At 35.7% G+C, this 27,642-nt stretch overlaps 2 protein-coding genes across 2 annotated transcripts in view; one reads left to right on the forward strand and one right to left on the reverse strand.

The window, feature by feature from the left end:
• Psi (P-element somatic inhibitor) overlaps positions 1-5,685 on the forward strand; it is a 38,326-nt gene extending 32,641 nt beyond the window's left edge. Inside the window, exons 14-15 of the transcript XR_002009307.2 lie at positions 3,404-3,538; positions 4,396-5,685. The gene's annotated coding sequence lies outside the window, so the exon portion shown is untranslated. The remainder of the gene's footprint in view (positions 1-3,403; positions 3,539-4,395) is intronic.
• Positions 5,686-6,360: 675 nt separating this feature from the next.
• Tbcd (tubulin folding cofactor D) lies at positions 6,361-25,047 on the reverse strand. Its single transcript, XM_019050005.2, has 17 exons — positions 24,536-25,047; positions 23,182-23,357; positions 21,677-21,830; positions 20,622-20,832; positions 19,589-19,811; positions 18,478-18,626; positions 17,469-17,698; positions 16,560-16,699; positions 15,783-15,888; positions 14,982-15,153; positions 14,218-14,376; positions 13,145-13,345; positions 12,109-12,276; positions 10,413-10,704; positions 9,753-9,948; positions 8,562-8,864; positions 6,361-7,623 (listed from the first exon to the last, which is right to left on the reverse strand). Exons 1-17 carry the CDS (start codon positions 24,875-24,877, stop codon positions 7,342-7,344), a joined length of 3,504 nt encoding a protein of 1,167 aa, XP_018905550.2. The 5' UTR covers positions 24,878-25,047; the 3' UTR covers positions 6,361-7,341.
• Positions 25,048-27,642: the final 2,595 nt, after the last annotated feature.

Below are 27,642 nucleotides of genomic sequence, written 5' to 3' on the forward strand. Positions count from 1 at the left end.
GATCAGCATCTTGAGGAGAATTGAATTAATTTAAAAAATTAAAAATCGTCTCTGGGTCTTGACTTCTTAACCGCTCTGTTCATCTTTGTTATTTAGAGCTGTGAAGATTTTATTTACAGGAAGCAAACTGAATATTGAAAGGAGGTAAGTGTCACTTCTTTTTTCAAATTTAGAGATAATACAACTGCTTTCTCGGCCAGTTGCCTATTAGATTTTTTCGATCATGTCCACAATTTTTGTTTTTTCCTTTACTTTTTTCCTCTGCTCCTTCGCTCACTCTATTTATTGTTGGTTTTTCATGATTAACCATTTTCTTTTAGTTGATTTTCAGGTCTTATTTTTTTTCATTTCATCCCTATGATTTTGAATTGTGTTCTTCTTTCACTCTTGACTGTATTTTGTACAATTTAATTTTTGGCGATTTTCTCCTGTCATTTCCTGTTCCGTTGACTTATTTATTTCAGCAGACTTTTCTGATTTTCTATGTGGTTCTGTCTCCATTTCACTATTTTTGCCTTGATCACTAATTTAGACTGTATTTTTGTATGTAATCATGGTGGATAACTCCGAGAACACTTATTTCCGTTGCGGTGGTTCCTAATTTTTGCTGTTGTTTATTGTTTCTTAAAGAGAACTGAACATGCTATATTTCTAGAAACTTCTATGACGTTGCAATGAAAGGGAATAGATGTTAAAAACTCTCAGTTAAGAAACAGAGATGTTGACATTACACTATAGGTACTTTTTTCTGTCAAACAGAAATATGTACTCAGTACAATTTACGAAGAAAATAATTCAGTGCAAATTTTCGAAAGTCCCTTCGTAACAAGTATTTCTGTTCCCAGAAAGAAGCATTGATGGGTATGACGTGATGTGAACATCTCTGTTTTTCACACTGGGTTTCCTCAATAGAGAAGAAATATCCTGGAAGTTTTTAGGAATTAAAATAATAAGTTTTCTTTCAGAAACTAAAATATGATCAGGCAACATGCAATATTTCAATTCGACATAAGCGTTTTTGGTTTCTGCCATCGCTGAAGGTCTCTCTTATATCAGCTCATCATTTTCATGCCTGTCTTCCTTTACGCACTTGAACCCCTATTTGCAAAAACGACAGATGTGCAATGTATTTCAAATGAATCATCCATTGTTTTTATTTTATAAGGCTTCATTTACAAGGTGTCCTAATTGGAATCTCAGATTTTCTAAGGATCGATTGTTTAGCCCAAGATAGGACTGTTTTTGCTTCTTAATATTTTTTACCTCTATCGATTTTTAGGAAGTATAGGTCCTTTTGAAAATTAAAGAAATTGAATCGCTTAAAGCAGAAACTATTAAAATCTTATCCATTTAAAATTAAAAATCTATGCGTGAGTTTTCATGGGTTTTTATCCTTCTTAGCCATAAAGACAGTAAAAACTAAAGAGGAGAGGGAAAGTTAGTGATCTTCTTTTTTTCAGTTTCTTTTTTTGTTGTGATTAACAACAGGTAGAATGCGTGAAAAAATTTTTGTGATCTAAATGTTTTACCATTTGATTGACAAATAATGCTTCAATTCAAAAATATCAATTTTAAGTACTAAACTTGGAGAGGCTACTGGCTGATTGTTGAAATTGATAGACAAAGCTGCACTCAAAGAAGAAAAATGGATATGGAAGGATCCTATTGGTGGAAGCGGGTGGTTGCAACGAACGAGGTGGTAGGTAATAGACTAACTAACAGCTGCTAACGAAAGACCCTATAGTGTGTCCATCATTTACCCCTTTAGTCCACAAGATCCACTCATTTCAACCAATAGGACCGCTCCATACTCCCTATGTCTTTTTCGTCTATTGCTGTGTCTATCAGTTTCAACGATCTGTCTGCTGTATCACTCCTACAAAGAGCTCAGGGGAAAAAATTTCATGTAGCTCAAAAGTTCTATTTCGGTCTAAGGAACTGACCATTAAAAGTCTCCGCTTTTCAATTGAGGACACTTGGTTTGTTTAATCATTTTCCATTGCGGTTTTTTCATTCGAATCTTACTCGTTGCAATCGGTGTGTGGATCTCCCAATTCTGTCTCTTTTGCCTATATTAATGTTGATTTTAACATTCTTGTGTGGGTTATTAGTTTAAGTTTATTGCAAAGTTCATGGAAAAAGCATATTTGGCGATTACTAATAATTTTGATGTAGGGAGAGTGGTTCTCCTTTGTACTGTGGTGACTAACCAAGAGAAAACTCCACCGCTACCTCCTTATCTGGGCCATTAATCTCTTGATACAAAGTGCGCGCAAATTGGCTAAGTTCTTTAGCCATCTATGATGCAGTTAAAGTTTTTACCTACCTCGGTGATTAAGAATATTACATGGATTGTCGCTGAAAAATGTTAATTCTTGTCATGGAAAATGTTGCCTTGGTTCCTATCACTAATTTTTTTTGTGCCAATGGTAAATTTTTCAATTTGTTTTCCATTTCCTCTGTATGAAAATTTGTCTGCTTTTCGATAGATTTCAGGTGTGTACCTTATTCTCATCTTTTTGGGCTGTTTGGAATTGTATGTTTTGTTGTGTTGTCGAAGGTGTTCAGTTTCACCCAAGAAGAGTGAACTGTAGTCAATCCTATTTGATCTTTTGTTTTTAGTTTATTTTATTTTTTTGTGTCTTTAGTTCCTCTTCTCCCCAAATGGTATAATTCGTTTACCCTGTATCCCTACGTTTTGTTGTCAAAATTGTCTAGCTGTACTAAAAATTTATCATCTCAGCAAATCTTGAGGATATAGGGCTGTTCATCAATTCAATGTTAAGGATCATATTGTCCTCAAGTAAATACAGTGATTGACATCATTTGCAGTGAGAGTGCATAACATGGTTTCTTTCAACTCGGTACCGCATCACAGATACGTTTGATCAAGTCAGAAGTAACCATGGTATGTACTACCGAAATAAATAACATCACCCACTGTGTTTTTTGAAAAGCAGTGTGTCTATTGATCCGAAGCACAGAGATTCTCTACAGATTTTTCTAATTTTCCTTACTTTATAGAGTTCATTTTTCTCTATGCTATACTTGGATGCGCATAATTGACTCACCGTAAAGACATTCCATCCTTTCTCTTTTGTGTGTTTTTATCTATTTTAAATTGTTGCCATTTTTGGTTCAGTGAAAAATCATCAACACCTCACAAAAAATCTCATTTGTTCTGTCCAATTTTGAGACGGAATAATTTCGATCGAAAGTCTGTGAAGGACAGTGGATATTTATGAGAATCAGATTTGGTTTACTGTCTATTTTCATCTGTTTTAAAGCAAAACCGCGTGCTTTCAATTCAAGTCCCTCACATTATTGTTCACCCAGGGTTTTATTTTTCATGCAGAGACTCTATTATTCTTGACTTGTGTACTGAAATTGCACATTTTACCAGCCGTCAGGTTTCGGAAAGCTGTGATTGGAGCATGAATTTTTGTGGGTGAGATGGTGTGGTAACCGGTGGCAAGGTTTCTCAAGCTATCCACTGCAGTCTTACTGATATTTTCTGTCCATTCAAGCTAGTCAAAAAGTGAGTACTCTAATATTCTCAGCACCGCTCTAGTTAATACCTATTTTGAAAGTATAACACTAAACTGGAAAGGGCAGGTTTTCGTCAAAGCATCATGATAGATTTCTGGTGTTAATGTAATTGTAGCTCAACTTTAGACTGAACGTTGGGTTTGTGAAAAATTTCAAGTATCCATGTAACTCTTTTGGCCTGGACCAGAACACATCTTAATGTGCTCCTATAAAGGTAATTTCCTTGAAAGAAGCCAACTAGAGCTCAAAAAAGACGGGAAGCGGAAAGGACAATTCGAAAAATTATCCCTCACTGTCGATTTTTATGCCTTTTTAAGTCACATTTTAAGAAAAATCCTTATTCATGACTACTCAAATTCTCGTTTAACATCTCTCATTGCTCAGATTCCAGGGACTTAGGTACTTGCACTTACTTGTTATGGCATGTACTTAGGCTCTGGGAAATTTTTTGAAATTTAACATTTTGATTGACTCATGCCATCACATTGAAGAGCTTTATTGTCTGCCTGTGTACTACAATGATGAAACTACCAAACCTTTATTGCGGTTTAAATTGTCTTAAACTTCAGATTAAACTCCATCTGTGGACTGTCCTAGTCAAAAGGGACCAAAACAAAGTAAGATAGATTTTTGAGCTGAAAATTCTAACGGCTCATCGCCCAGAGGGAGATTTAAATTTTAAATTTCTAGAGGGCCAAAATCAATGAGATGCCTTAAGTGTGAACGGAAAAGCTTGAGTAAGTGCTGGATTCGTAGCTATGCTTTTCAAGGAGACTTGATCCAAATTTTGTGTCGAATTTATCTGAGGCCTCTAAAGGATTAGAATTTATTTTCCTCTGTTGTCAGGCCTCATCAGAGAGCCCTCCTGATAAGCTAAAGCTGGACTGGAATCCTTGATTCAAACAAATGGCACGACCCAACTTAACTGAAAGATTCTGTCGCCTTGCCCTACTGACCTGAAAGATTTTCGGCGGAGATCCCTGTTACAGTGACTTAATCAAATTTTATCACCCAAAAGGCTGGTGAAAATTCTGCCTTGTTCTCCTTTTTATATGTCATGTATGTGTCGTGTTATGTAATGATTTTGTTTGGAATCGCATACTTAGGTTTAAATTTATAGCAGTAGTTTTGTTTTAGTATTTTCACTGAAATTTGAAGATTAATTTTGGGATTTTAATTTCAAAGAAGAAATGATTTCGGTGAAATTGGTCATAAGAAACCAAGATCAGTTACTTTTTTTTACACATGGAAAAAATTCTGAAAAAAAGAAAATGTAAAACTGTTCAGACAGTATGAGTTGCATTTTCGCTGATTATTTTTTTACTGAAGAATTTAATAAACTCTGTACAGGCTACATTAATTTTTATAAACTTGGTTATACAGGTATTCAAAATTTACCTCGATTTTGTATAAAAATTTGTTTCTTTGTTAAACTGGGAAGAAATACTCATGAAATTTTGCAACATTTCTTATGCTTTCCTTGTTTAAAAATCTTCCGAGAAAAAGTTGAAAGGCTAAAACTAGCAGAAGAATTTGAAAAATCATTCTGAATGCATTAATTTGCAAAAATTGAAGTTCAGAGTTGTGTACGTATTCTTGCTTAGTTTTGGGAAAAGTATATTATATTCGTGTGAAGCGATCAATATACTTCCTTTTTGCAAGAAGAATTTTATTAGCATTCTGTAGTAAATATGATTGGAAAGGAAGTCATTTACCTGACTCAATGTATGAATAATAATCACAGAATTGGCTTAAAAGTCTTGTTGATTACACTTCGGACAACAAGATCAAGCTGAGTATGCTAGAATCTTTAAATTTTCCTCTAATCTAAAATCAGCTTCCCTATGTGATAAATCAACTTAAGTTGTCATCATTTCATTTTTTTAAATATTTCATACATGAGTTTATATACTACATATATTTTTTTTTGTTTCCTGCGTTTTGCTTCAAATAGGAAGAATTCTTTTTTATGTTGTGCCTCAAGCTGGTGGTTAATATTTTAATTTTCTAGAGAATGCTGTTTCGGTTTTGATACAACAGTCTTTTTTAATTTTGTATATTCTTTTTTACATGATCGCTTTGAGGTTGATCGATTTGCTTGTTCCAGTTCCAAAAATAAATTTACTTTTTAGGAAAGACCTGCTGTATTTTTTTTATATTTTCTGAGGGTACCTGCGTGGTAATACAAGTGTAAGAATTAACTTGTTTTTTAATTATTAAGACCAAAGAAAGTCGTGGTAGCCGTTTATCTCAATACTTTCATCTAAAAAAATGTTTCGTCTACTCTAATGTGGCGCAGCTCTGAGTTAGGGATCGAGATACACATTTATTGAATGAATTTTAAATTGCCTCAGACAAACTCCTAGGAGAATCATAGAGGAAAAATAAAAATAGATAAGCTCTTTCAGAGTGTTATATTAGGAAAACGTGTAAAAAAGAAAGATACAAAATTTGGGTAAAAACACTAGAAGTAGGTAGGTACCGAACAATTTATCACAGAGTTAGTTATAAAAATTAATTTAGTAAAAGCTTTGAAAGTGCATCAAAATATTAAAAAAAACCAGCCAAAGTGAATTATTATTTTTATATCATGTGAGATATGCACACTTTTTTTTTATAAAAAACAACAGCCGATACACGAATATTTTTACTCAAAATGAGCTTAAATTCGAGTTTGAAGAGTGTTTCACAGAAGGGTCAGGTACATTTTTTCCAAAATCCCCTGGATAAGAAGATTTTGGTCAGGAACTTCCTGGATAGTTCCTGTCTCCTTTTCAATCCCTATTCAAATCAGAACTTCTTTCTCAGTTCTACGCATTTCACAAGTGGTGGCTGTCTTTTCTTAAGCATTTCGACGGTGAAACTCCTCAACCACAAATCTCGTTTAAACCGTTTACACATTTCTGCTCCTGGTTTTATTTTATTGAAGGAAAACAAATCAATGTCATTCCTTGGAGATTTTCCAGAATTTGCTTTGCAAAGAGATTAAGAATCATGGAAGTTTTTCAAAATTGATGTTGAGAAGTTCTTAATTTAAAAAATACAGTAAATGGCAGGAAGTCTGCAAAGTTGCAAACCGAGATACATTGTTCCGTAGTTTCACCGTCGATTTGCATTTTTATTAGGAAACTCTCTGTGTTTCCAGAGATAGTTAGGTTACCTGTCATTAAGATACATTGCAATGCCACTTCCGTAGATCCCTCTTTACATATTGTCTCCATAGGAAGGAACATAACTCAATTGCTTGGTTTCATTGTTTCTTGCTAACATTTTACTTATATGGAAGAACCGCCGCAAGACTTTTCCAGAAATTTTCGGCAACTTTTCTTCACACAATTTTTGTTAAATTACTAAAATGCTCAGGGTAAATTCCCTCAAACAGGATACGACCAAATGATCAAACATTCCACATTTTTGGTGATAAGTTAACATTGATAACAGTAAAAAAAAGGTCAAAGTTCTTGAGGAAAAGAGAAACAAGCTCTCTCTCTCTCTCTCTCTGTCCTCACCCTTAGGATTCCATGATCCGACGGATTATTTGCCCTTGCTGGTACTTCAATTCTAGAGCCCAGCACATTGATTTCCCAGGTATCCACTAGTTTATCAATGACAAAGCGATAAAACTTTAGCTCATCTAAATACTCCTGTCAAACATATGCTTCGTCTACCCATATAAAGGGACCTGTGACTTCCGCAGACAGTTTTGATGAACCGACAATTTATGGCAGAATTATATTTTTGCCAAGACTCATGGGGTAAAGGTTGTTTGCGGGAAAATACAAACATCACAATCTATTGCACTTTTTGAACGACCTTTGGAACAGGAATATCTAAAATTAAACATAATTTATTTCTGATCTCACGAACTTCATTGATCGACAGCTTGTCCCACTCTGTTTCGCTCAGTACAGTCAAAGCTTCTTCAAGTTTTTCTTCTGAAAGGTTACATTCTTCGGAGAAAATTACTAATGACTCGTAAAATCTAGTGGAAACAGTTTTGCGGAGGCTAAGAAATCGGTGGCATAGAAGCATTGAGAGTCTCGTTAACGCCTGTTTTGAAACAGGGCCTCTAACCTGTAAAAAATAAGCACACAGAAATAATAATTAACAACATTCTGACAGAAGTAAAAAAATTAGAGGTGGCTAGGATGGCTTACAGGAGCAATGTTGAGGTGATTCTAGGGCTGGCTGAGTGTACTGAAACTAGTGGCTTCGATAAATTCAGCGTTTTCAGCGTATCATTTTTACCTCTGGTGACGAATTCTTGGAAAGTCAGGGAAAACATGGAAAAGTCGAGAATTTTTCCTGCAAAACTTGGACTTTTTTTGCTGGAGCCAAAAGTCGATTTTTTTAGCATTTCAGATTCAAGACACTTGCAGCTTAAAATTATTCATAGAAATCATGCAAAAATATGAACATTGAAAAGTCTAGGTTCAGGTAATTTTCACTCATAATTCCTGAAAAGTTTAGAGATTTAAAAAAAAAAAACTAAAATCATTGTACACTCCAAATTTTGTTTCTGGAAACCCCACCTTTACCTATGAACGAGGCAATTCAAGAATAACTCTTAAGGTGATGGTTCTGCGCCAATCCTTCCTTTAAAACTGAAGAGCATGGTTTCATTAGAGACATTTTTCGGGAGTTACTGATACTTTGGGAAAAGTAGTAGAATCTGGTTGAGAAATATGTAGAAGTGCCTCAGAATAATTATACTACTGTTCTCATTTACTTTGTAGCCCTTTTTTTCCTTTTAAAAGACAAAAACCTATCATTCTTGTGAAATTCCGCAGCAAGCAAGAAGTGAACATGCTTGGAAGAGTGATGGGTGTGATAAACAAGCAATTCTTCTGCAATACTTTGGCCATGTATGAAAATGGTAGCATTTTAGAAAGCTGAGAGAACGTTGTGAGATTTTAGTTCCGGTATTGATAGCGCTTGAAGTTTAAAGTAGATAAACTTACTTAAAAATCTATTTTCGTGTATAAATAAATAGAAGTGGAAACAAAACAAACCTGAATGAGTTGACAAAAAACTGCGCCAACATTATTTAACCTAGGAACAGTTTTTGAGTTGCCCATCTCGGCTTTGGTTAGCTCCAACAGATCTCGGGCAAACGTAGAGCTTTCATCCTCTAAAACAGCCCTAAAGTAATTGGAGCTGAGAACTCGGTCCAAAAATATCATCATGGGCGTAGTTATCCGTTCCTCAGAAACATTATTCCTAAATATGGCAATGATTGTACTGGCTAGCTCAGTCAATTTTTCTTTTGACTGAAGTTGTAGGAATTCAAGAAGACTTTCAGTGGAGAATTTCACCTGTAACAGACATGCAAAAGGTATTAAGCACAATACAAAAATATTGGGAAGTACATGATTAGTTTCTAGTTTCTTTTAATTTGTTTTTGCCCTTTCAAGAATATTTTCTTTAAAAACCTTTTGCAAATTATCACATAATGTTCGCATGAGAAAATAAAGTTAGAACTGAACTTGTGAAGCACCAAATCCAAGATACTCATTTGCTATGCAAAATTTAAGAGCACGCAAAGGAAAAAACGATGGTGGGTGGTAGAGACAAATATCTCGATTTGAGGTGTTGAAGACTTCCTGCCATGTTTCACTTTCTACATGGAGAACTACGGACCATTATTTTTTGAAAACTTTGATATTTCTTTTTATATTTAGGGAGGAATATTCTGTGGAAATTTTGAGGCATGTTATTAGCCTGGTCTCCTTTTCAGAAATAAAATAGGAGTGGAGATTTTGAAATACCACAACCAAGATAGGTATACATTTTTTCAGTTTCACTGTCAAGGAAGAATGTTAAAAAGTTTAAATTTACCTAGTTGTTCCCTTTTTTTAATTCTCCTGAAGTTCTTCCAATGCAATCTTAGATTAAATGAATAATTAAGCACATGAATGGATTAACAGAGTAAATAGCAACTGCAAAAACTCCCCCAATTTGAAACTTGTATTTGCATCTGTCATCTTGGATGAGGTCATCCATGTCAATACAAGAATTTTCCTCAATAAAAACAAGGGGGAAATGCACCGATCATAGTTACATAAAATTCAGAAATTCAGAAAATTTGAAGCCATGCAAACTTTCAACAAATAACGAGGAGGCAAATCGTATGCCCATAGTAAAAAAGTTTTCGAATGTTTAACTATTAAGATATTACCACCTAAAAAATCATAATTACTCACCAGTTGTTCAGTGAGACCTCCTACACTCATGATAAGACCCAACATGACGTGGTATTGATAACTGCTGAAGGAGAGAAGTTTTATGAAACAACGAAAAACGTCCTCCACTTTGAGCCATTCCATGTTGGCGCATCTCTCCGCATCAAAGATTTCCAGTAAGTCTTCATGGTTCGGAATGTGGGGAATTCTAGGCACACTGAAATAGATTTAAAATGAATTCATGAATGAGCCTTGCAAAAATTCTGGGGAGTTTTGCCAAGAAACCTTACTAAAATCACAGGAAAATCTTTCATTTCAGAAAAAGCTGAAATGCTTGAACGTCCTTAGAGGAGAATTTATAGAAAAGTAGAGTTGAAAAATAAATAAAAGAACTTGGCCAAAAAGCGTTGATCTGAATATGTTGATTCCTAACTCTTCCTTAACAGTTGTGCACATTATAAACGCACACTTTCTTAGAAGAAAAAGTCTAACAGCCGAGATACTAATAAGGCTTCAATGCATTCAATCAGTTTGCAATAAAAATTATACAAACTGTCTACATTCATAAATAGTCTGATGCAAAATAATCCCCTCCTTTTTTAAGAAAAAACAAAAACAAAAAAACAGTATGTTGTATTTCTTCTGGAAAAAAAATTAAAATTTGGTATACATAAATCATACTTGTGAAGTAAAGAGAAGAAGATTTTTCCAGCATGTGCACGAGTCCTTTCTATTCTCTCGACTGACTGTTGAGCAAGGGCTTTCATCGCTCTTGCTACGTGGGTCTCTTTGATGAGCTCTGGTTTGATGGACGCTAGATTCACTAGAACTGACTGCAAGCCAGACATGGATGCCTCTCTCACCCATGCCCCAATATCTCCCCTGCTCTCTATTGTGTATTCTTGACAACCAACTAGATAACATTCTAAAAACTTGTCAGTCAACGATAAGAAAACCTCTCTGGACGGACAATCTACAAAGAAACAAAACACAAACACACATGAAAAAAAAACAACAAACGAAAATGAGAGGTTACTGGAAAAAGAATGTGGTGAAAAGAATTTTTGTTTCATTCGACTCCCCTCCTAGCGCGCCATTATTATATATCTATAGCAAGCATCAGTTGCTGGCAATTCGCATGCCACAGGTGAGTAGTTGGAAAATCATAAAATTCAAAAATTAAGGAATAAGATCAGCAGCCTGATTGTTGAAATTTTGTGTTTGCCGGGTAGACATGGATGACATAGGTTAAAAGGCGGAACATGATTGGTTGGCTAAGTCTTATTGCTGCTTTATCGTGCCTTTGTCAGGTGGAATGGACAATGTACTGTCGAAAACTTAAGAGGTGCCGTTAGCTTGTTGTGAATTCCACCCGATATAGGCATGACAAAGCAGCGATAAGACATAGCCGACCAATCACGCTCCGCCTTTTAACCTATGTCATCTATGTCTACCCGACAAACACAGAATTTCAACAATCAGGCTGCAGAGAACTGATTATTATGCCTCTAATTTGAATAGACATTTTTTTCTCTGTAAAAACATGGTAATAACAGACATACTTCGGAGAGTGCAAGGTGGAATCTGTTGTCTTAGTTGGGTTTAGATCAGACAGGCAACTAAACTAACTCAGTGACAAAGCTTAGAGTATCGTAAAAAATGAAGGTGCTCCAAGCCGAGATCATGACTTTGAAGACTCTTACCCATGAAACCTCCATTATGCCAATACGTATTATTGCGCTTTTTCTAAAAAACACTTGAACCACTTGCAAATTGCCCGCTACAAATCAACAGTGAAACTCCCAAACCATGTATCTTGGTTGGCAACATTGCAGACTTCCTTTTTAAATGGAAAGTTACTTCCCACTAATTTCTAAAAACTTGCGTGATTTTTCATCACTCCATGCAAAGAAAATTCTAGGAAAATTACAATGAATGATGTTAATTTGTCCTCCCTAAAAAAAGTAGCATAAGAGCGGAGATTTTAAAAAACCCCAAACAAGATACGTGATTTGGTAGTTTCACCATTAATATATGCCCTCCCTGTGGGAATCTTGTGACACTGAGGAGATACATCTAATTTCCATCAGTTCTCCAACTGAATGGCTTTGAAAGCATTGTATTTCCCAGACTGCCAAATGTTCAACTTCAACTGTCTCAAACAATAGGTCTGTTGCAAATTTGAGCAAGAGTGAAAACAAAAAATATTTATTTCTCATGTAAAATGGTTCAATAACCCAATGCATGCGCATTGGCAAAGAATGAAATTTATTCCTTGCCTCAAATTCTGCGTATGAAAGTTGCACATTTATGTGCTGTTTTTAGAAAATAAATTACGGTAATTTGATTTTTTTTGTTGAAACGTATGATTGACTACCTTTTTCTTCAGTCGTGACGGTTCGATTCCACAGTGATGTCAACGCTTTGATGGTGTCACGCCTACTTTCTGACCATTTTGAGGTGATTGGAGTGATTATCAAACTATCCATCAGCGCATTTATGATTAACAGTTCGTTATCCTTCAAAAACCGAGCGTCAAATGTACCTGTCGACAAACAGAATTCTGTGAGGCTGTGGAGAAGAATATGAGGGATTGTTAATTAAGATGTCCTAAAAATAATTCTATTTCTCAACAAAATTCCGTTTTTAAAGTTGTAAAAGGTTTCCATGCAGCAAAAGTGCTGGGGAAAAATTAAAACATTGAAGAAGAATTTAATGAGATCTGAGCTGATGAACAAGGAATAGAACAATGTAGTGTGCTGTTAAAAATTGATCAGGAAACTAAAAGACGGTATTTAGAAGTTTTAGCTAATTTTAAAATTCTTAAGAAAACACCTGATATTTTTTAAAGGGTCAAAAAACTTTGCAGCGTAATAATGATCAGTTGTTTTTTGGGAGATAGTGGAATCTACCTTGAATAAATTTACAAACTTTTAGAGTAGGGCAGAAGATCAGCTGTCTTCAGTTTTTTAGCATTGAAAATAAATGCAAGCTTCAAAATAGCGGATCTTTTGTGGCACTCAGTAAAAGCATAAACTTATTTGAGTGGACTCTTATGTAGAGTAAGACCAAGTAAGTGAAATGAGACAAGAAAACTGCAAAGCTACAAACTGAAAAGCGCGTTAAGTTTTACCATGAATATTCTTACTTCATAATTCTATGCAGAAATCAATGCACACGGATATCAACGCCCAAATTGATGATTCTTTCTTATTCAACATATATCAATAACCGGCTCGGGCAAAATTCAAGGACTTCCAAGTATATTGGGCGATTCCTCGAAATTCAAGAATATACAAAGGCATGAAAATTCGTAAGTGAAACAAATTTAAAAACATTCAAGCACTTTCCAAAGCATCATGAGCTTTGCTTTGTAAATCAACTAGCTGATTAAGAACATGAACAATGATTACCTAGGGCTTGAGCGTAACCCATCCTTGTGACTTCATGAGAGTCAGACAGTTTTTTCGTATACTCTACAGTGATCGTATTGATTTTTGTAGAATCATTGACATAATATTCGGACATGAGAGCTGCCAAGGCCTCGCTGGCATGTGTGCGGATGAGTGGGACTTCGTGAGACAAACATTCATTGATCAACCGCTGCCAGTCACCTGGAAAAACGAATTAGATGAATGAAAAGAAAAGGTTCATCGATTAGAAAACACTGATTTTTGTTGTTGTCGGGCGTTTAATTCACACAAACTCACTCATAGAATGCTTGATAGTGCTATCGAACAGCGTCCAAATTTCACGCTCCTTTTTCATACGGTTATAATTTTTCTGCAAAAATTCATTCTTTTCTTATTCCAATTTGTTGACTGTTATCTAAAGATTAAGGAATCGGCCACTTTTTGCAGAGCTGAAATTTTAAACTGAGTTACTGCTGGGAATATATGTGTTTGTCTGCTGGAAAATAGACACGGTCCACAAAAACTCGAAATTGAGTTACTGATGCCCGAGCATGCAGAAGTATTCTACAAACGTTCAGGGACAGAAAACGCTCTGGAGTTAAAGTCTGATCAAATCAAGTCTAGAAGAGAGTTGGATTACATTTTGCAATGAGGAATCAGGCTCTTCCATAAAAGCATGTGTCTGCATAGGGAAATCAATGGCATATTTATGTTGTTTCTAAAATAAGCTAGAAATAGTGGTTCCTTAATGCAAAATGTGATTCAATTAATATAACGCATCAAATTCACTCAGTTCATCAGAGAAACCAGCGACATTGAGTGCGCATTTATGCTAGTAAAACACTGAATAAAGAACTTATCAAGTCTAGCACACTAAATTAGAGCGCAGAGTGAGCGCACACCATGCAATATGCTTTGGTTTGATTCTCAAAGTCACAATTTCATTCAAATCAAGTGAGGTTGAATGTAGAAATCCAAGTCCATGGGTTTCGCCACAAACGGCAAATCGTATCTGCTTCTTGTTGGATCAAATCTAACCAAATCTATTAGAAAAAACGTGACCTTCAACTTACTTATCGTTTCAAGGGACTGAAATTGAAGTTTTGCCTGAGAGCACCTTTGAATGAAACAGCAACAAGATTGTTTCATCAACTCTCCGCTGTAGCCTTTGAACTGCTGTTTTTCTTCGATTGAGCGAACTAACTGCCCTGCTTTGCTGATCAATTCTGGTGCTGAAATAGAGAAAAAGAATTTTGATTTGACAATTACTCAAAAGTTAAGATACAAACTTTACACTTAAAAGAGACTGAGACTTTTTAATAATATATGAGAAAAAAAAAAAAAAAAAAAAAAAAAAAAAAAAAAAACTTAAACTTATGACTATATTTAGCTTACTTTTCTTTTCAAAACAGCTTAATATTCATTTGAGGTTTAAAAATTCTGATTTGAGAGAGAAAAAAGAAAAAAATCAATACTTTAATTACTTCTTGATAAAGCACCATGATAACAAGAAACAATAATAATAGGTTACCATTCAAAAAACGCATAATGACAAAAGCTTGATCACACTGAAAAGTGCGTTTGGTGTTTCTTGAGTTTAACCATTAAAAAGAGTGTTAATTTGGCTATTTGTCAGAGGTTATGAAATATTATGCATGATAAAAATGTGGAAACCCCCGAATGACTTCTCTTTAGGGCCTGTTAGTGTACCTTTTATTGCAATAATTTTGATCACAGTTTAGTTCACTCATAGTTATAAATTTATTAGATTTATTGTTTAATTTTAAAACTGCATCAAAGTAGGACGAAAAGAAAAAAGGCAATAATTGAAACTCACCCACAAGACTCAATGTAGGATCCTCCAATGCAAGTCCAAGAAATATTTCTCCTGCAGCTAGGATAGCTCCGTGTCGTTCGTTCAAATTGATAGAATCTACCTTCTTAAAAACCTGCGGAAGAACTTGCTTGCTCATATACGCAGGAGCTTTGGAGGTTAGGTTATGAAGAGCCTGGTAAATACAGATAAAAAATGAAATCACTCATTTCAAATTGAATTCTCCGATGTTTTTCTCACAGGTGGTTTCTTATACTTTCTTAGACAATTTGAAAATGCCTTATGCATCAACAATTTAAGAAACAGATAAGTTCAGAGAAAGCTCATTAGGGCTAACAAAAATGGAAAAGGCATCCTTAGTTTTCCGATTAACATGGATTAATTGATCCATTAACTTGATTTTCAAACACATAATATCACAAGAGTTGTTAGAAAATTAGAATGACAGTAAAAAGTCAATGAAATACATCAATCAAGATGATGAAGTCCAAGATTATGGAAAATTAAAAGAGAAGTTGGTTAAAATTATTTAATGCCAGAGAGTGATTACAATGAACATCTAAATTAAACAGACTTCTATAATAAGTCACTTTTTCTTGCCTTTATCCTTCCTTCTTGGATCGATTCCTAGCAATTTTGGATATGGTCGATATGACAAGAAATCAATTCCACCTAATTTTTCATATATTTACTAGCAAAATTAATGAGTCATCCATCGGATGAGACCAAGATGCAAAATAACATTAAGCAGCACAACAAATGTTGTACAAAAAATTAAACCGCTAACAGGGTAATTGTCCTCACCTTGGCAGCAAGTTCTCTGATGGCAATATCAACATGGTTCAGCTTCTTTTCAACTAGGTGATCTATCAAGGTAAAGGTGTATTCCTCAAACTGGGCAATATCAACACTAAAATAATAACAATAAAAACAAGAAGTTAGTTTAAGAGCAATTTGATGTTCTTCGTCTACGCTGGATGACAGGATATCCAAGTTTGAAGTCTTAAAAAGAGTCTCCGTCTAATTCCTCCCCTAGTTTTACTTTTTAAAGAAAAGAGACTGACGAAAAAATACTTGAGCCCTGAATAGAATATTCTTTAAACGAAGTAATGTTAAGTTTTGGGGCAGTTATCTACTTCCCCTTACTTGATCTAATTTTTTTAGAATAGTCTCAGTAGAATACGAGATCTGCACTTAATTAACCCTCTATGGCATAGCGTTACGACTTTGTAACAACGTATGTTCAGGGTTTTTAAAAACTGAATCTTTTCTCTGTGCCATGATTTTGCAAAAATTTCATTCGTTTTTTGAAAAATTGATTCCCTTAACTTTAAATTTTGAAAAAAAATTTGGTACGCTATTTTTTTTATGCAAGCTACAAATTAGATTGGTGTGCTCTAGAATCTGAGATCCAAAATTAATTCATGCCATAGAGGGTTAAAATGATAGTATTGAAATTTAAAATGAAACCAAGATCATTGTATTTACAGGTTTTTCAAATGGTCCAATATTGCAATAAACTTTCCTGAAAAGGAAAGTTGGCAGGAATCGTAGAGCCCTGAGAGAACGAGTAGGACTAACCTTATTTTCAGATAAGCATTGTTCCTAACACCAACTGCAAAGTAATCCGCATTGGTTAGAATATCGATTCCATGAGGGAATGTACCCTGTCTTCCGACGTGTTCTTGAAAAGCTGCGGAGGCTGCTCTCCGACAGTTTATCTGGAAAACATAGACAATGGTCAAGGATTTTCAAGATTTTAAAAATTTAAACGCACGATTAAAAAGTTTGATTAGGACAGTAGAAACAAGACTTCGATTTAAGTCAATTTTTGGTAACATTTAAAAGAAAGCTTTTTTTTAATTTTTGGAAAGAGCTTCCTTAAACTTTAGAAGTAAAAATACAGTTTTCTGAATTAAATTTGTCTCTCTCATGGTTGATTTTTTTCAGTTTTCAGTTCTCACTTAAAGAGTTCTCACGTAATGGAGAACATAATTCATAGCCTACAGCTAAGAATTCTGGGTTGGTTTTTTTTAAAACGGGATTAATTTACAGAGAAAAGGAAAGCAATATGATATTTTTAATAAAATAAAATTACGGATACTTTCAAAGAAAATGACAACTATAAGTTAACCAACTGTCTTGTTAATTGCATTCCCTCGCGCCAGAATTAGTAAGTTATTGAACATAAATTGGTGACTTAGTTATTTTATTTATAGACATTCAGCATCCTAGGCTATTTACGTCTTTACAGAGGATTTGGAATATGGGTAGGTATATAAACAAAAATTTAGATTTTTAAATTAAGGGAGGCATTGCTCACGTTTGTATTGAGAAACAACACCTCTAAAAAAATTATAAAAAAAGTAGGAAGTTTCAGGTCGAGTAATGCTTGTTATTTTGGTTCTGGCCCTGCTTTACAAGGTGGGGTTCAACTCTTCAAAATCAGTCATTAGTTTAATTTGATGAACTGTAAACTGTCGTTCTTACCTCTCTATCAAAACAAGTTACGACTAGTAAGGCACTGGCTATTTGATTGATGTACGGTCGGAGAAGTTCCACATCATACGCTCGAGCAAATGACCAAGCAACATAGCATGCAGCATCGCGAACTGACGAACCGACGGTTATCGCACCGTGAGGCTCATCGTAAACTAAAGCTTTTACTATCAAAGGTACCACCTCCTTTAGTCGTTCAGGTAACAGCAGACCTCTTTTTCCTGTAAAAATAAAATCAAACCCTGACAAATTTTTTCCTGAAAAATACGAATGAGAAATGGAAGTAAATTAGCATAAATGACAGTTTTCATCAATGTTGAATCTTAAGTTCTTGGGAGACACTTATTCCGATTGCAGAATTTTTAAAATCTCAGGTCTCATGATATTTCTTTGGCCAACATTTTCATGTGCGTTTTTCTGCTGATAGGTTTGGAAAAAGAAAGAAAATCAGTTTCTAACACTGAACTGAACTTGACAAGTAATTAATGAATCTTCCGATAAAATGATGTTTAAGGCTTGCAATGCTGCCGAAATTTAGTGACTCAGTTCTCCACCTATAACTTAAAAAGATCAAAGTTCTGCGATGAATTTTTCTTCTTCTTTTCTTGACAAATTTCATTTAATACTTTGTATCTATTTTTAAGAGTTAAATGAAAGTTACAATAGTATTAAGAAAGAAAGTAATGTTAATACAGATTATCTAGAAGAACAGGAATGTTGAAATTAGCCATCTTTTGTTTTAAGGAATCAAGTGCGTAAGAGTACTAGTTTGATTACCCTCATTTTTGTGTGAAAGTACTTTGACTATGCATGAATTCCAGCGGTGCCTGCCTAGTTTATCCAGATCGCACACTCCTGAATATTATAAACAGCTTTCTTTAATTATACATCCATCTTCACTTTTATGAACAAATAGATCACTATTATCACATTGATGCAATTTTAAATGAAAAAAAGCATTCACAAGGGATTTATTTTGCAAAATGAAATTACACAGTACCTAATTCTGCTAGAGCAAGGCAAGCGCCATGCCATGCTGTGTTCGATTTTTTGGGATTCAGGAGATCCAATATGGTTGCTACAACTTCATCTGCAAAATATTTTGGCAGTCGGTTTGTGATGCGCCCCACACCTTTCGCCGCTGACCACCTACAAAAATGATGGATAGAAATTTAAATTTAAAATCAAGAAGGCAATTTTGAGATGATTAGAAAGAAAATAATAATTTGAATGCAGATAAAGTCTTTGAAATGATTTCTTGGTGATTTTCAATGGCAGCCACTACAAAAACTAAAGTTAAGTACAAAGACGTTTTATTAAGGAGTTCAACTTAAGTAAGGTATTGAATGATGCTTTACCTTAAGCATAAACAGCGCTTTTACAAGAGAAGTAATGATGCAAAGGCTAATCAAACTCCTGGAACTATGTCTTCAATGGAATATCCAGCACCTTAAAAAAGGAAAAGAACGGAATTCCTACAAGAGTGGGAATTTAGGATCTGAATCAATTTTGTGAAGGCTTCTACCTGTGTACAAACTAGAGGCTTTATAGGGCTCCTCAATGTAATTTTCGACTGTTGCCTTTCAAAGATCGTCGGCCTGAAGAAAAATATCATGGACCAAATCTTAGGCTTATCAAAGAATTTTGTGTAGACCGTGTCAAGAAATCGAAGAATTACTGTCAGTTTGAAAGCTCCAATTGATGCATGAAGAGAATTCTTAAGAAACTTGCTTGTGCTATTGTTTTCATTTAAAATCAGCTCCCACATTTTGATGAATGGCTAAGTGCCATATCTGGATTCAGATTTTCAAACAGTTGGTTCTAAATTTGATATAAGTCCATATTCAGCGACAGGCAGCCAATAGAAGCCAACAATAAGGAGCCATAGGAACCGACTATCATCGTCCTAACCTAATTGTTGCTCCTGGTGTGTCACGAATTTCACTGTTGGCGTAGCATAGGATCATCCTATCTATAGTTTCTAGATCGTTGATAAACTCATGAAGCTGGGGTCCAGATAGTGGTGGTTCATTGCAATACCGCAGAGTCTGCTTGTTCCTTATATTGTAGCAAAAGACAAAAGCCAAGTGAAAAAATTAAATCTAGCTCACCTGACAGTAATATCCGAATCTGTAAGGCCTCCAAGGAGCGTGTCTATAACTTGCTCGATTTCATCTGGAATATGAATATTGCTGTCACCTTCACTTTCATTTGAATCTATTTCATTGTTCGCCAAACTTGCTCCGGGGTCACCCCCACTTAAATTGACAGCTAAAGATCGACATCCTCGTTTATACCGCCAAACAGCAATTTGAATCGGAAGCATAGTTAAACCTACAACAAAAAAGTAAAATTTCTTAAAGCACACGTGGGGAAATGAAGCCTTATTACGTTCAAAACTTGGCTTTGGCGCTTTCACTGCCAAGCTGGTTATAATTACCTTTGTTTTATTTACATCCATCAACGGAGAAGTGGTCATAGTAACCCTATCCTTTTTTCAATTGCATCGCCAAGCAATGAAAATACTACCAGTATATCAATCCTGGAAGTAATTCTATATCACCATCCAGCCAAAGTATTGTAACTGCCATAACGCTAAATTTCTTAAACTCTTGCAATTTTTTATGGAAAAACTAATGAACAGAATTGCTTAAAGATTTTACCTGATATTTTTTTGTCATCAAGATTTCAAGAAAAATTCATGAAAGTATGCACAAACGTTTTGAAGAAAAATTAAAACAGTATTAAGATGTCTGACAACACAGCTTCTAGATGTAATAGCGCTTGGACACTACATTGGCCAGAGGGTGACCAAGTCGAATTAAGGACACAGCTGGGAGGACACAGCTCTGGTTTCATGGCAATCATCGCTAAAAAAGATTGAGATCTCTTCACTTTTCATAGTTTTTTCCTGTCGGCAAGGAACGATTCCATTGAGCATTTACACAAAAAAATTTTATAACTTCTTATTACAGTGCTTGAGGCTTTTCGAATAGGTTTCTTGAATAAGTTTCATGGATAACTGGCAAGTCACATTGATATTAAACAATCATTCATTTACTACCTGTACTGTTCTATTTAAAACAATAGGATACCTACCTGTACTTGCTTATCAATTGAGCATAGAATAGACAAATATTTTACCTGCTCTCTGAATAATCTTGATGCAATGTTTTTGAGTTAAACGATAGTTATCATTCTTGTAATTAGCTTGTTCCATTCGATTAATGATTGGTACGGCAAAAGGGAGAAGATCTTCACGTTTCCCATGCTTCAGAATGGCTGCAACAGCAGATAGAGGACCAATTCTCTTCCAGACAGCTGCCGTGTCTTGAGAACTTTTGCCCTCCTGGTTCTAAAACGAGAGGAAAGATTATTTTAAAAAAAACTCAGTAGGTATGGTTATTCTTGGCATTCAGGGTAAAAAATTGAGAATCAATTAAAGCACAGCATAAAATTTTTGGTGAAAAATTCATCATAAAATACCAACTTTTTTGGAGATTTACGATAAAAATTAAAAAACAATATTCCTGAAGAAAACAATATGTGATTAAAGGGATCATTCTATTATTAGAATAAGAGTAAGAATAGTAGAGTAGAATAGAGTAAGAGAGATTTGAAAAAATAAGCAATCATTTCAGATCTTATGGCAGCCGCTTAACCCTCTATGGTATTGTGTTACGAATTGATAAAAACGTATTTTTGGGCTTTTTAAAAATTGAATCTTTCCTCTGTGGCATAATTTTGCAAGTTTTCAATAGTTTTTCTCTTTTTATGATAAGTAATGCCCAAAAATTTAAAATTTTGAAAAAAAAGTGGTACTCTACGTTTTCATGCAAGCTACAAAATAGATAAGAGTCCCCCAGAATCTCAGATCCAAAATTAATTCATGCCATAAAGGTTTAACTTATGGTCAATCCAAAAACTCGAAAAGCTGCCTACTTTCGATATTTGCTCAGCGGCTTATGGTAAGAGGGCAAAAAATTTCCAAATGCCATATTCTGACTGTTTCTTGCATTCAAAATGTTTTAGAGACTCTGGTATCAGTGATTCAATTTTGAATTTCTGAGGATTACAGCTTCATTTCTCATCGGCGATGACATGCACATAATTTTCAGAATCATCTCAAATGTACCTACAAAATTCTTTTTTAAGACAAGGGCAGGGTGTAGAAGTAGTGCAATAACTACAGGACTTACGCTAGCAGTCATTAAACTCATGGCCCAATCCAAAAAATCGGAGAGATGCGTGGTTTTTATGTCAGCTCGATTGATAAACTTTGTGCTCAGAAAAACGGCCCCATCACAGCACTTGTCAGATACCATTAAATACTGCTTGATGATTTTTAAAATCCTGAAGAGAACACATAACACAAATTTCATAAGTATCACATTGCTAGACACGAGAGTAGCAGTGTCTTCTCAAGTACTTGTTTTTTAATGGACCACTAGACAAGGTTCGAATTTAAGCATTCTGATACATGTTTCGTAACCAAAATTTCATGTAGAACACGATTCTTGCATCAAAACTTACTGAAATTAACTTCTAACTAAGATATTGACGTTTCTTTTTTACGTTGGTTACGGGACATCTAAATTGCCTGGTCACAAGAGACACAATACTCTACATGAGTCAAATCGCACACTAAAACGGTTTTGGCAGGCTTCTCAATCAAACATTGTTCATTTCCCACCTTTTATTGGCCAAAGTGTAAACAATTTGCTATAGCTGATAGTTGCCATAGTTGCATATCGTAGAGACTGCCACGGTAACGTTTAGTTTGCGATCTGACTCACGTAGACCATTGAGTTTTCATGAGCGGGAGGTTTGAAATCACGCATCAAGGAACATTAAATATCTTGGTTAGGAGTCATTTTCAGTAATTCTTGTTGCGCAAACAGTGTTTTACATTAAATTTTGGTTAAGAAACATGTATCAGAATACATAACTTTATACCTCGTCTAGTGGTCCATTAAGTAATGGGTTCTGAGAGAACGTTTATAATTCTTAACATGTGATTGCGAGTTATGTCATTTGGAAGCCTGATCATTCAGTTTTGGCAAAAAATATTTCGCTCCTTAAAAATATCAACAGATTATCAAGTTGAAGGCTTACACAGCAAGTTACACATCAACTGTGATGTGATATGGCAAGAAGGTCTAGGGAGTGGAGACCCTTTAACTAGCTGTTGAGGCTCCAGGGTTTCCATAATTTCTATCCCACTAAGATTTTTTTCTTTTATCTAACTACTCATGCTAACTTTAACTATACTTCGGACAAAATTTCAACTTAAGGAGATTGAAATTAGGAAGAAAGTCACTTGGAAGTTGTCCGTGCCTTTCAAATGGCACTGGCTACTTGCAAAATTTCCCAACTTTCCAGATTTTCCAGACCCCAGGAAACCCTGCACTCTCTTCAGCTAGTTGAAAACATGTATTTTCCATTATCTTTCATGCCCTCAGAATGATAAAAATGCGTAAAAAATGTCTGCTTCAGGTTTAAATTGGACCACATTTTGCAATTGGGAACTATGATTTCTGACTCAGTTTGGAAACAACTTATGCGCCAGAAGTTATGCGCCATTTGTTAATGCACATTAGTGTTTTACAAGTGAGCCAGAAATTGTATTTCCGAATTGCAAAATGTAGTCCAATTATTGCCCTTTCTCATGGTCTGTCACGACAGGCATGAAGTCTCAACTTACCTTTCTGTCATTGATGTTGATTCGCTACCTTCACCAGAGTCAAAGCAGGACATATTGAAAGGAATCATTACAATGATAGAGAGCCACAATAATAAACAGTATCTAGTCTCCCAGCTGTTCTTGTCGGTCGGATCTTGCTCCTCAAGTAACGATAAAACTGGCTCGAGATCAGCCACCTTAAAAAATAAAGAAAAAAAGATCAGACAAACTGATTGTGGTGGACGCACCAAACAGTGTTACTGGTGTTGCACCAAACAGCATATATCTTAGAGGGAAAACTGTGCTTGTGTGTGAGCTTTTTCCCTGTGTATTGAGATATCAGCTTTATGCTGAATTTTTAATGCACGTTGCCTAAAAAATTCCAACATATCAATAAAAATTTAGCTCCCAGGAAGTAAATTATCAAGAGAAGTAAAATCCAATGTCCTTGGCTATAATCAGCTTAATTCAACAATTTTCCTGAAAAAACCCTGCCTTCATTACACTAAATTTGAGCAACAACTTAAAACCAATCGTTACAATACATCACATGATGTTCTGTCTTGTAAACCTCCAGCCCAGGGACTGATAGCGGAGGTTGACCCCTTGCCATACATCAAGATGCAGCATACACAAAGATGCAGGATGCCCAGGTAGCCGGATCCGCGAGCATACCTTGGTAACCGCATCTCCAGGCATGGTGGCATCCCTCGTGGTGAAGGGTCCGAGCATACAAGGGTGGATTGCTACATGGATGGATGCTAATATCCACCACATATCCGTTACTAGCCAGCTACCGAATGCACCAAGATCGGCCGCCACAGTTCGCAGGATTTCCATTGAAGCACGCTTATTCAGGGCATTGTCTCTATTATCTGGCGCACAGGATTTACAGGATGAACGTCGGGCCAAATTTCAATATATCCAGTGCTCAAGGGCTCATAAACGATCCGGCTACTATGCAGATGCCGAGATCTGTAGACTCTTACTGTAGCTAGCTACCTGAGAATCTCACGATACATACGCCAATAATGGAATGCTAAGGATCGGAGCTTTTGACCTAACTGAATCGGATACTATACGCATACCCTGAGATCCAGCGGCTTTGAGCAAAGCTCAGCAGCCGGGATCTGGTATCCAAGCTCAATACTTGCGGCAAGGTAGCCTCTACCAGTCCCTACTGCAGCCATCAATTAATCTTAAAATTAATTTTGGGACAGTAAACATTGAATATCAATACATAATATGGAACAGATAATGCTTTGTCTTATCATGTCAATAAAATAGTTTAACTATTGACCTTCTTGAGTTGTATCAAAACATCAAAACAATGTTTTCGACAATTTGATAACGAATAATTTAAGAGGGTACAAACCTCATGTGGCAGGTGATTAACGACTATTTTGAAGCCTCTGACTTTAATGATGGAATAAAGGTACTTGAATGCTTTGTGCTTCAGCTCTACTGGATGATCTTTGTTCCGCACTATCTGGAATATCTGCTGAAGTAACGAATCGAGATGTGAATCTAAAAGGTGAGGTTGTTCCTGATAGGTATTCATGATGTACCGAAACTTATCATAGCTGCTTTCGAATTTTCTAGCATCTGCATAAATGTGATGAAGGTTCTCCACCATGGAAGTTACTTCTTCATACTCCGAGAAAAATTCCAGAGCACAACCAAGGTGGATATTGTCCTCGTTCATAGAATCCTCCATTCTTTACCTTTACACAATCAACACAATGAAAGGAGAAGTTATACAGAAATAATCAATCACTAGAATATTCCTGACTTAAAAACTTGATTTAATACACAGACACTGTCAAAAACTCAATGGCTAGCAGAAAGACACAAGTAAAGAGGCAGCTGCTTTCTTCCTATCATAATACCAGTTGAGCAGTTTCGTTAGGAAATGTGTAAACATAACCTCACTTACTGATTTTTTTTTTTGAGTTTTTTTTGGCTTCTATTCCTTTATATTGTTAAGGTGGATCCTCAGTTTTTTTGTTTATTGATTTCTCCGCCCAGGGGACGCCACCGTCGATGTCCGTTTTTCGTCAAATTTCTGCAGTCAAAGCTGAATTTTGAAGAATCTGAGCTTTTATTTCAAAATCGGAAAATGTCACTCTATAGATTAGAGTATTGCGAATATTTTGAGCCTTTGATCATCAAAATGCAAGGTGTTGTGGTTGAGAAAGTACTGTTTCCCCACAAGAAATCTCGGCCCTCGGCCGACGATCCTCTCAGTTGACGGTAAATTTAAAGAATTAGAACACTTAATTTCAAAATCCAAGGATGTCAGTCTGAAGATCAGACTCTCCTCTTTCATTCAAGCCCAAAAACATGCAATTCTATCGCGAATCGACGGAGAAAGTACTGTATCCGACCGGCCGGACAACAAGCTTTTTCATTCGGTCGGTCATTTAAAATTAATTGCCCGCCGCAGCAACAAACAACAGGTTTGTTGACATTTTAGGTTATATGTCCGTTCTTCATCATAGGCAAAAACTCACAAGCTCGCGCGGTGAATTTCAAGTTTATTGCAATCATTTTGATCGTGTCGTATGATCTAAAAGAAGGAATAAGTGTGCTAGTATTCTGTGTTTAGTGTGATAATTTTTATTTCGCCTTCAATTTATCTTCTGGCGAATCGTTCAGTGCCGTACCAAAATTGGTTCTTGCTGGGTTGCGGAGCTCTCTTTCATCAAGGTCCCACATTTTACCTTAACACTGGTTACTGGTGTCTATACCTTGCCGGACACACCAATCATATTTGCCGTATCTCACTCCAGGTAATTCATTTACAGTACCTACTTGACACAGAAAGATAATTCGCATCGTACAAATCCACTCAAACACATCATCACTGTTCATTACCAGTTTGTATTGTTGAATACGCATCAATAAATTGCACATAGTACAGCTACAGTGCTGTCATACTATAAAAATAGTTAGTAGAGATCAGTAATATCAAGATCCTCCCCGCCATCCAGATCCAGTGATGGAGTATCTGTCAAAAATGGCTATAGTGCATAGAGCAAATACGGAGGTGGTCGCATCTTGAGGATTATTTACCCTGTAATGAAGGTCGGCACAATATGGCTCGAAATTACAGCAAAATTCGAAATTTGATTCGCAGACCATAATAACCGTACTGTTCTGCTTAGATCAACTCAAAATATAATTTCAAGCACTTAATCAGAGACTTTAAATGACTTTTTTCCGTCAACCACATTTTAAGATAATCCAAGAGAATCAGTGATAACAATTGTCCGTATCAACCTACATCATCATAAAAATTCAAGATACCTGAAATGCGACCGCCTCTTTTTTTCTCCATGGATATAGTGTATCTAAGTGATTGATGAAATGGGTAGAATTTAACAGAAACACACCAACTTGCCTCAAGTTTGCACCAAGAGAAGGTAGTTTGAAATTTTCTCTTCCACAAGGCTCAATGCTTAGGAGTAAGTCAAAGTACTAATTTTGTGATCAAAGTATTTTCCTTCGACTTTGAATTTTTGAGAGAAAAAAAATTCATGTCAGCTCTCCCCCGCAGAGCTGTGGGAGGACAAGGTACCGTGGCAGGTAGACGTTAGTGAGTGTCAGAAAGCACTGTGACAGTGCCTCTCATGTATATCTGTATGTGTATCTGTCTGTTAACTTCACAACTGCTAGTAATGAAATTTGTTCGAAAAGTATCCTGTATTGTCCCCTCCGTGAGAATCATGCAACTATGGACGTTACATTGCTGGAGAAAGTTATGAAGAAATACGATAGGCAGGCTGCAGACTCTCTGGCACTGCACTTATTGTCTCTGACGAATTTTTTTTTTTTTTTTTTTTTTTTTTTTTTTTTTTTTTTTTTCACCAATTTCAAACAGCCTATCGGCTAATCCCACGTTTATTACCCCAACCCCAGGTGACCATTGCCTGAGACCATCCAACTCAGATCACCCGGCCAGGAATCGAACCCGGGACCTCTTGGTCATAGGGCCAGTGCTACAACCACTACACCACAGGAGGCCGACAATGATTAGGAATAATGGTGGGCTTGTATAAATTTGTCGTTGTTGGAATTTAAGGTCACAGTAATTAAGTAATCTGTCTAACTACTTAATCTCCATTTCAAGAAAAGTGCACAATTTCGTTAAAGTAACAGTAATTATGGAACTGTAGGTGAGGGGATTCAAGTGTTCAAGTTTCAGTGACAAGTCCTCTCATTACCGAAGGAAATCCTCATAGTCAAAACAATGGCATAGTCGCTTTGACTTTTGTGGTTTAAACATAAATTTGAAAAATTTTGAGGAGCAAAATCTCAATTTGGTCCTAGACGTTCGATAATACATGCCTCAAGCCCTTCAATATAAATTCTACACTAACTTCATTGTTTCATTATTTTTCATACGCTCAAACACTTTTATTATATTCAAAAAGTTTTACGACAATCGAAGGTTAAAGAAACATTTACCCCGTGTTTTAA

The sequence above is a fragment of the Bemisia tabaci genome, chromosome 9 (assembly GCF_918797505.1).
Source record: "Bemisia tabaci chromosome 9, PGI_BMITA_v3".
Taxonomy (NCBI): domain Eukaryota; kingdom Metazoa; phylum Arthropoda; class Insecta; order Hemiptera; family Aleyrodidae; genus Bemisia; species Bemisia tabaci.

What these genes read in the sequence shown, in the direction of transcription:
- Tbcd (XM_019050005.2), bottom strand. Translation starts at nt 24,877, where the DNA reads ATGGAGGATTCTATGAACGAGGACAATATCCACCTTGGTTGTGCTCTG. An exon ending in TAACTTGTTTTGATAGAGAG is followed by an intron (nt 16,700 to 17,468) that starts GTAAGAACGACA and finishes TATGTTTTCCAG; the next exon opens with ATAAACTGTCGGAGAGCAGC. An exon ending in AATGCTTATCTGAAAATAAG is followed by an intron (nt 15,889 to 16,559) that starts GTTAGTCCTACT and finishes TTATTATTTTAG; the next exon opens with TGTTGATATTGCCCAGTTTG.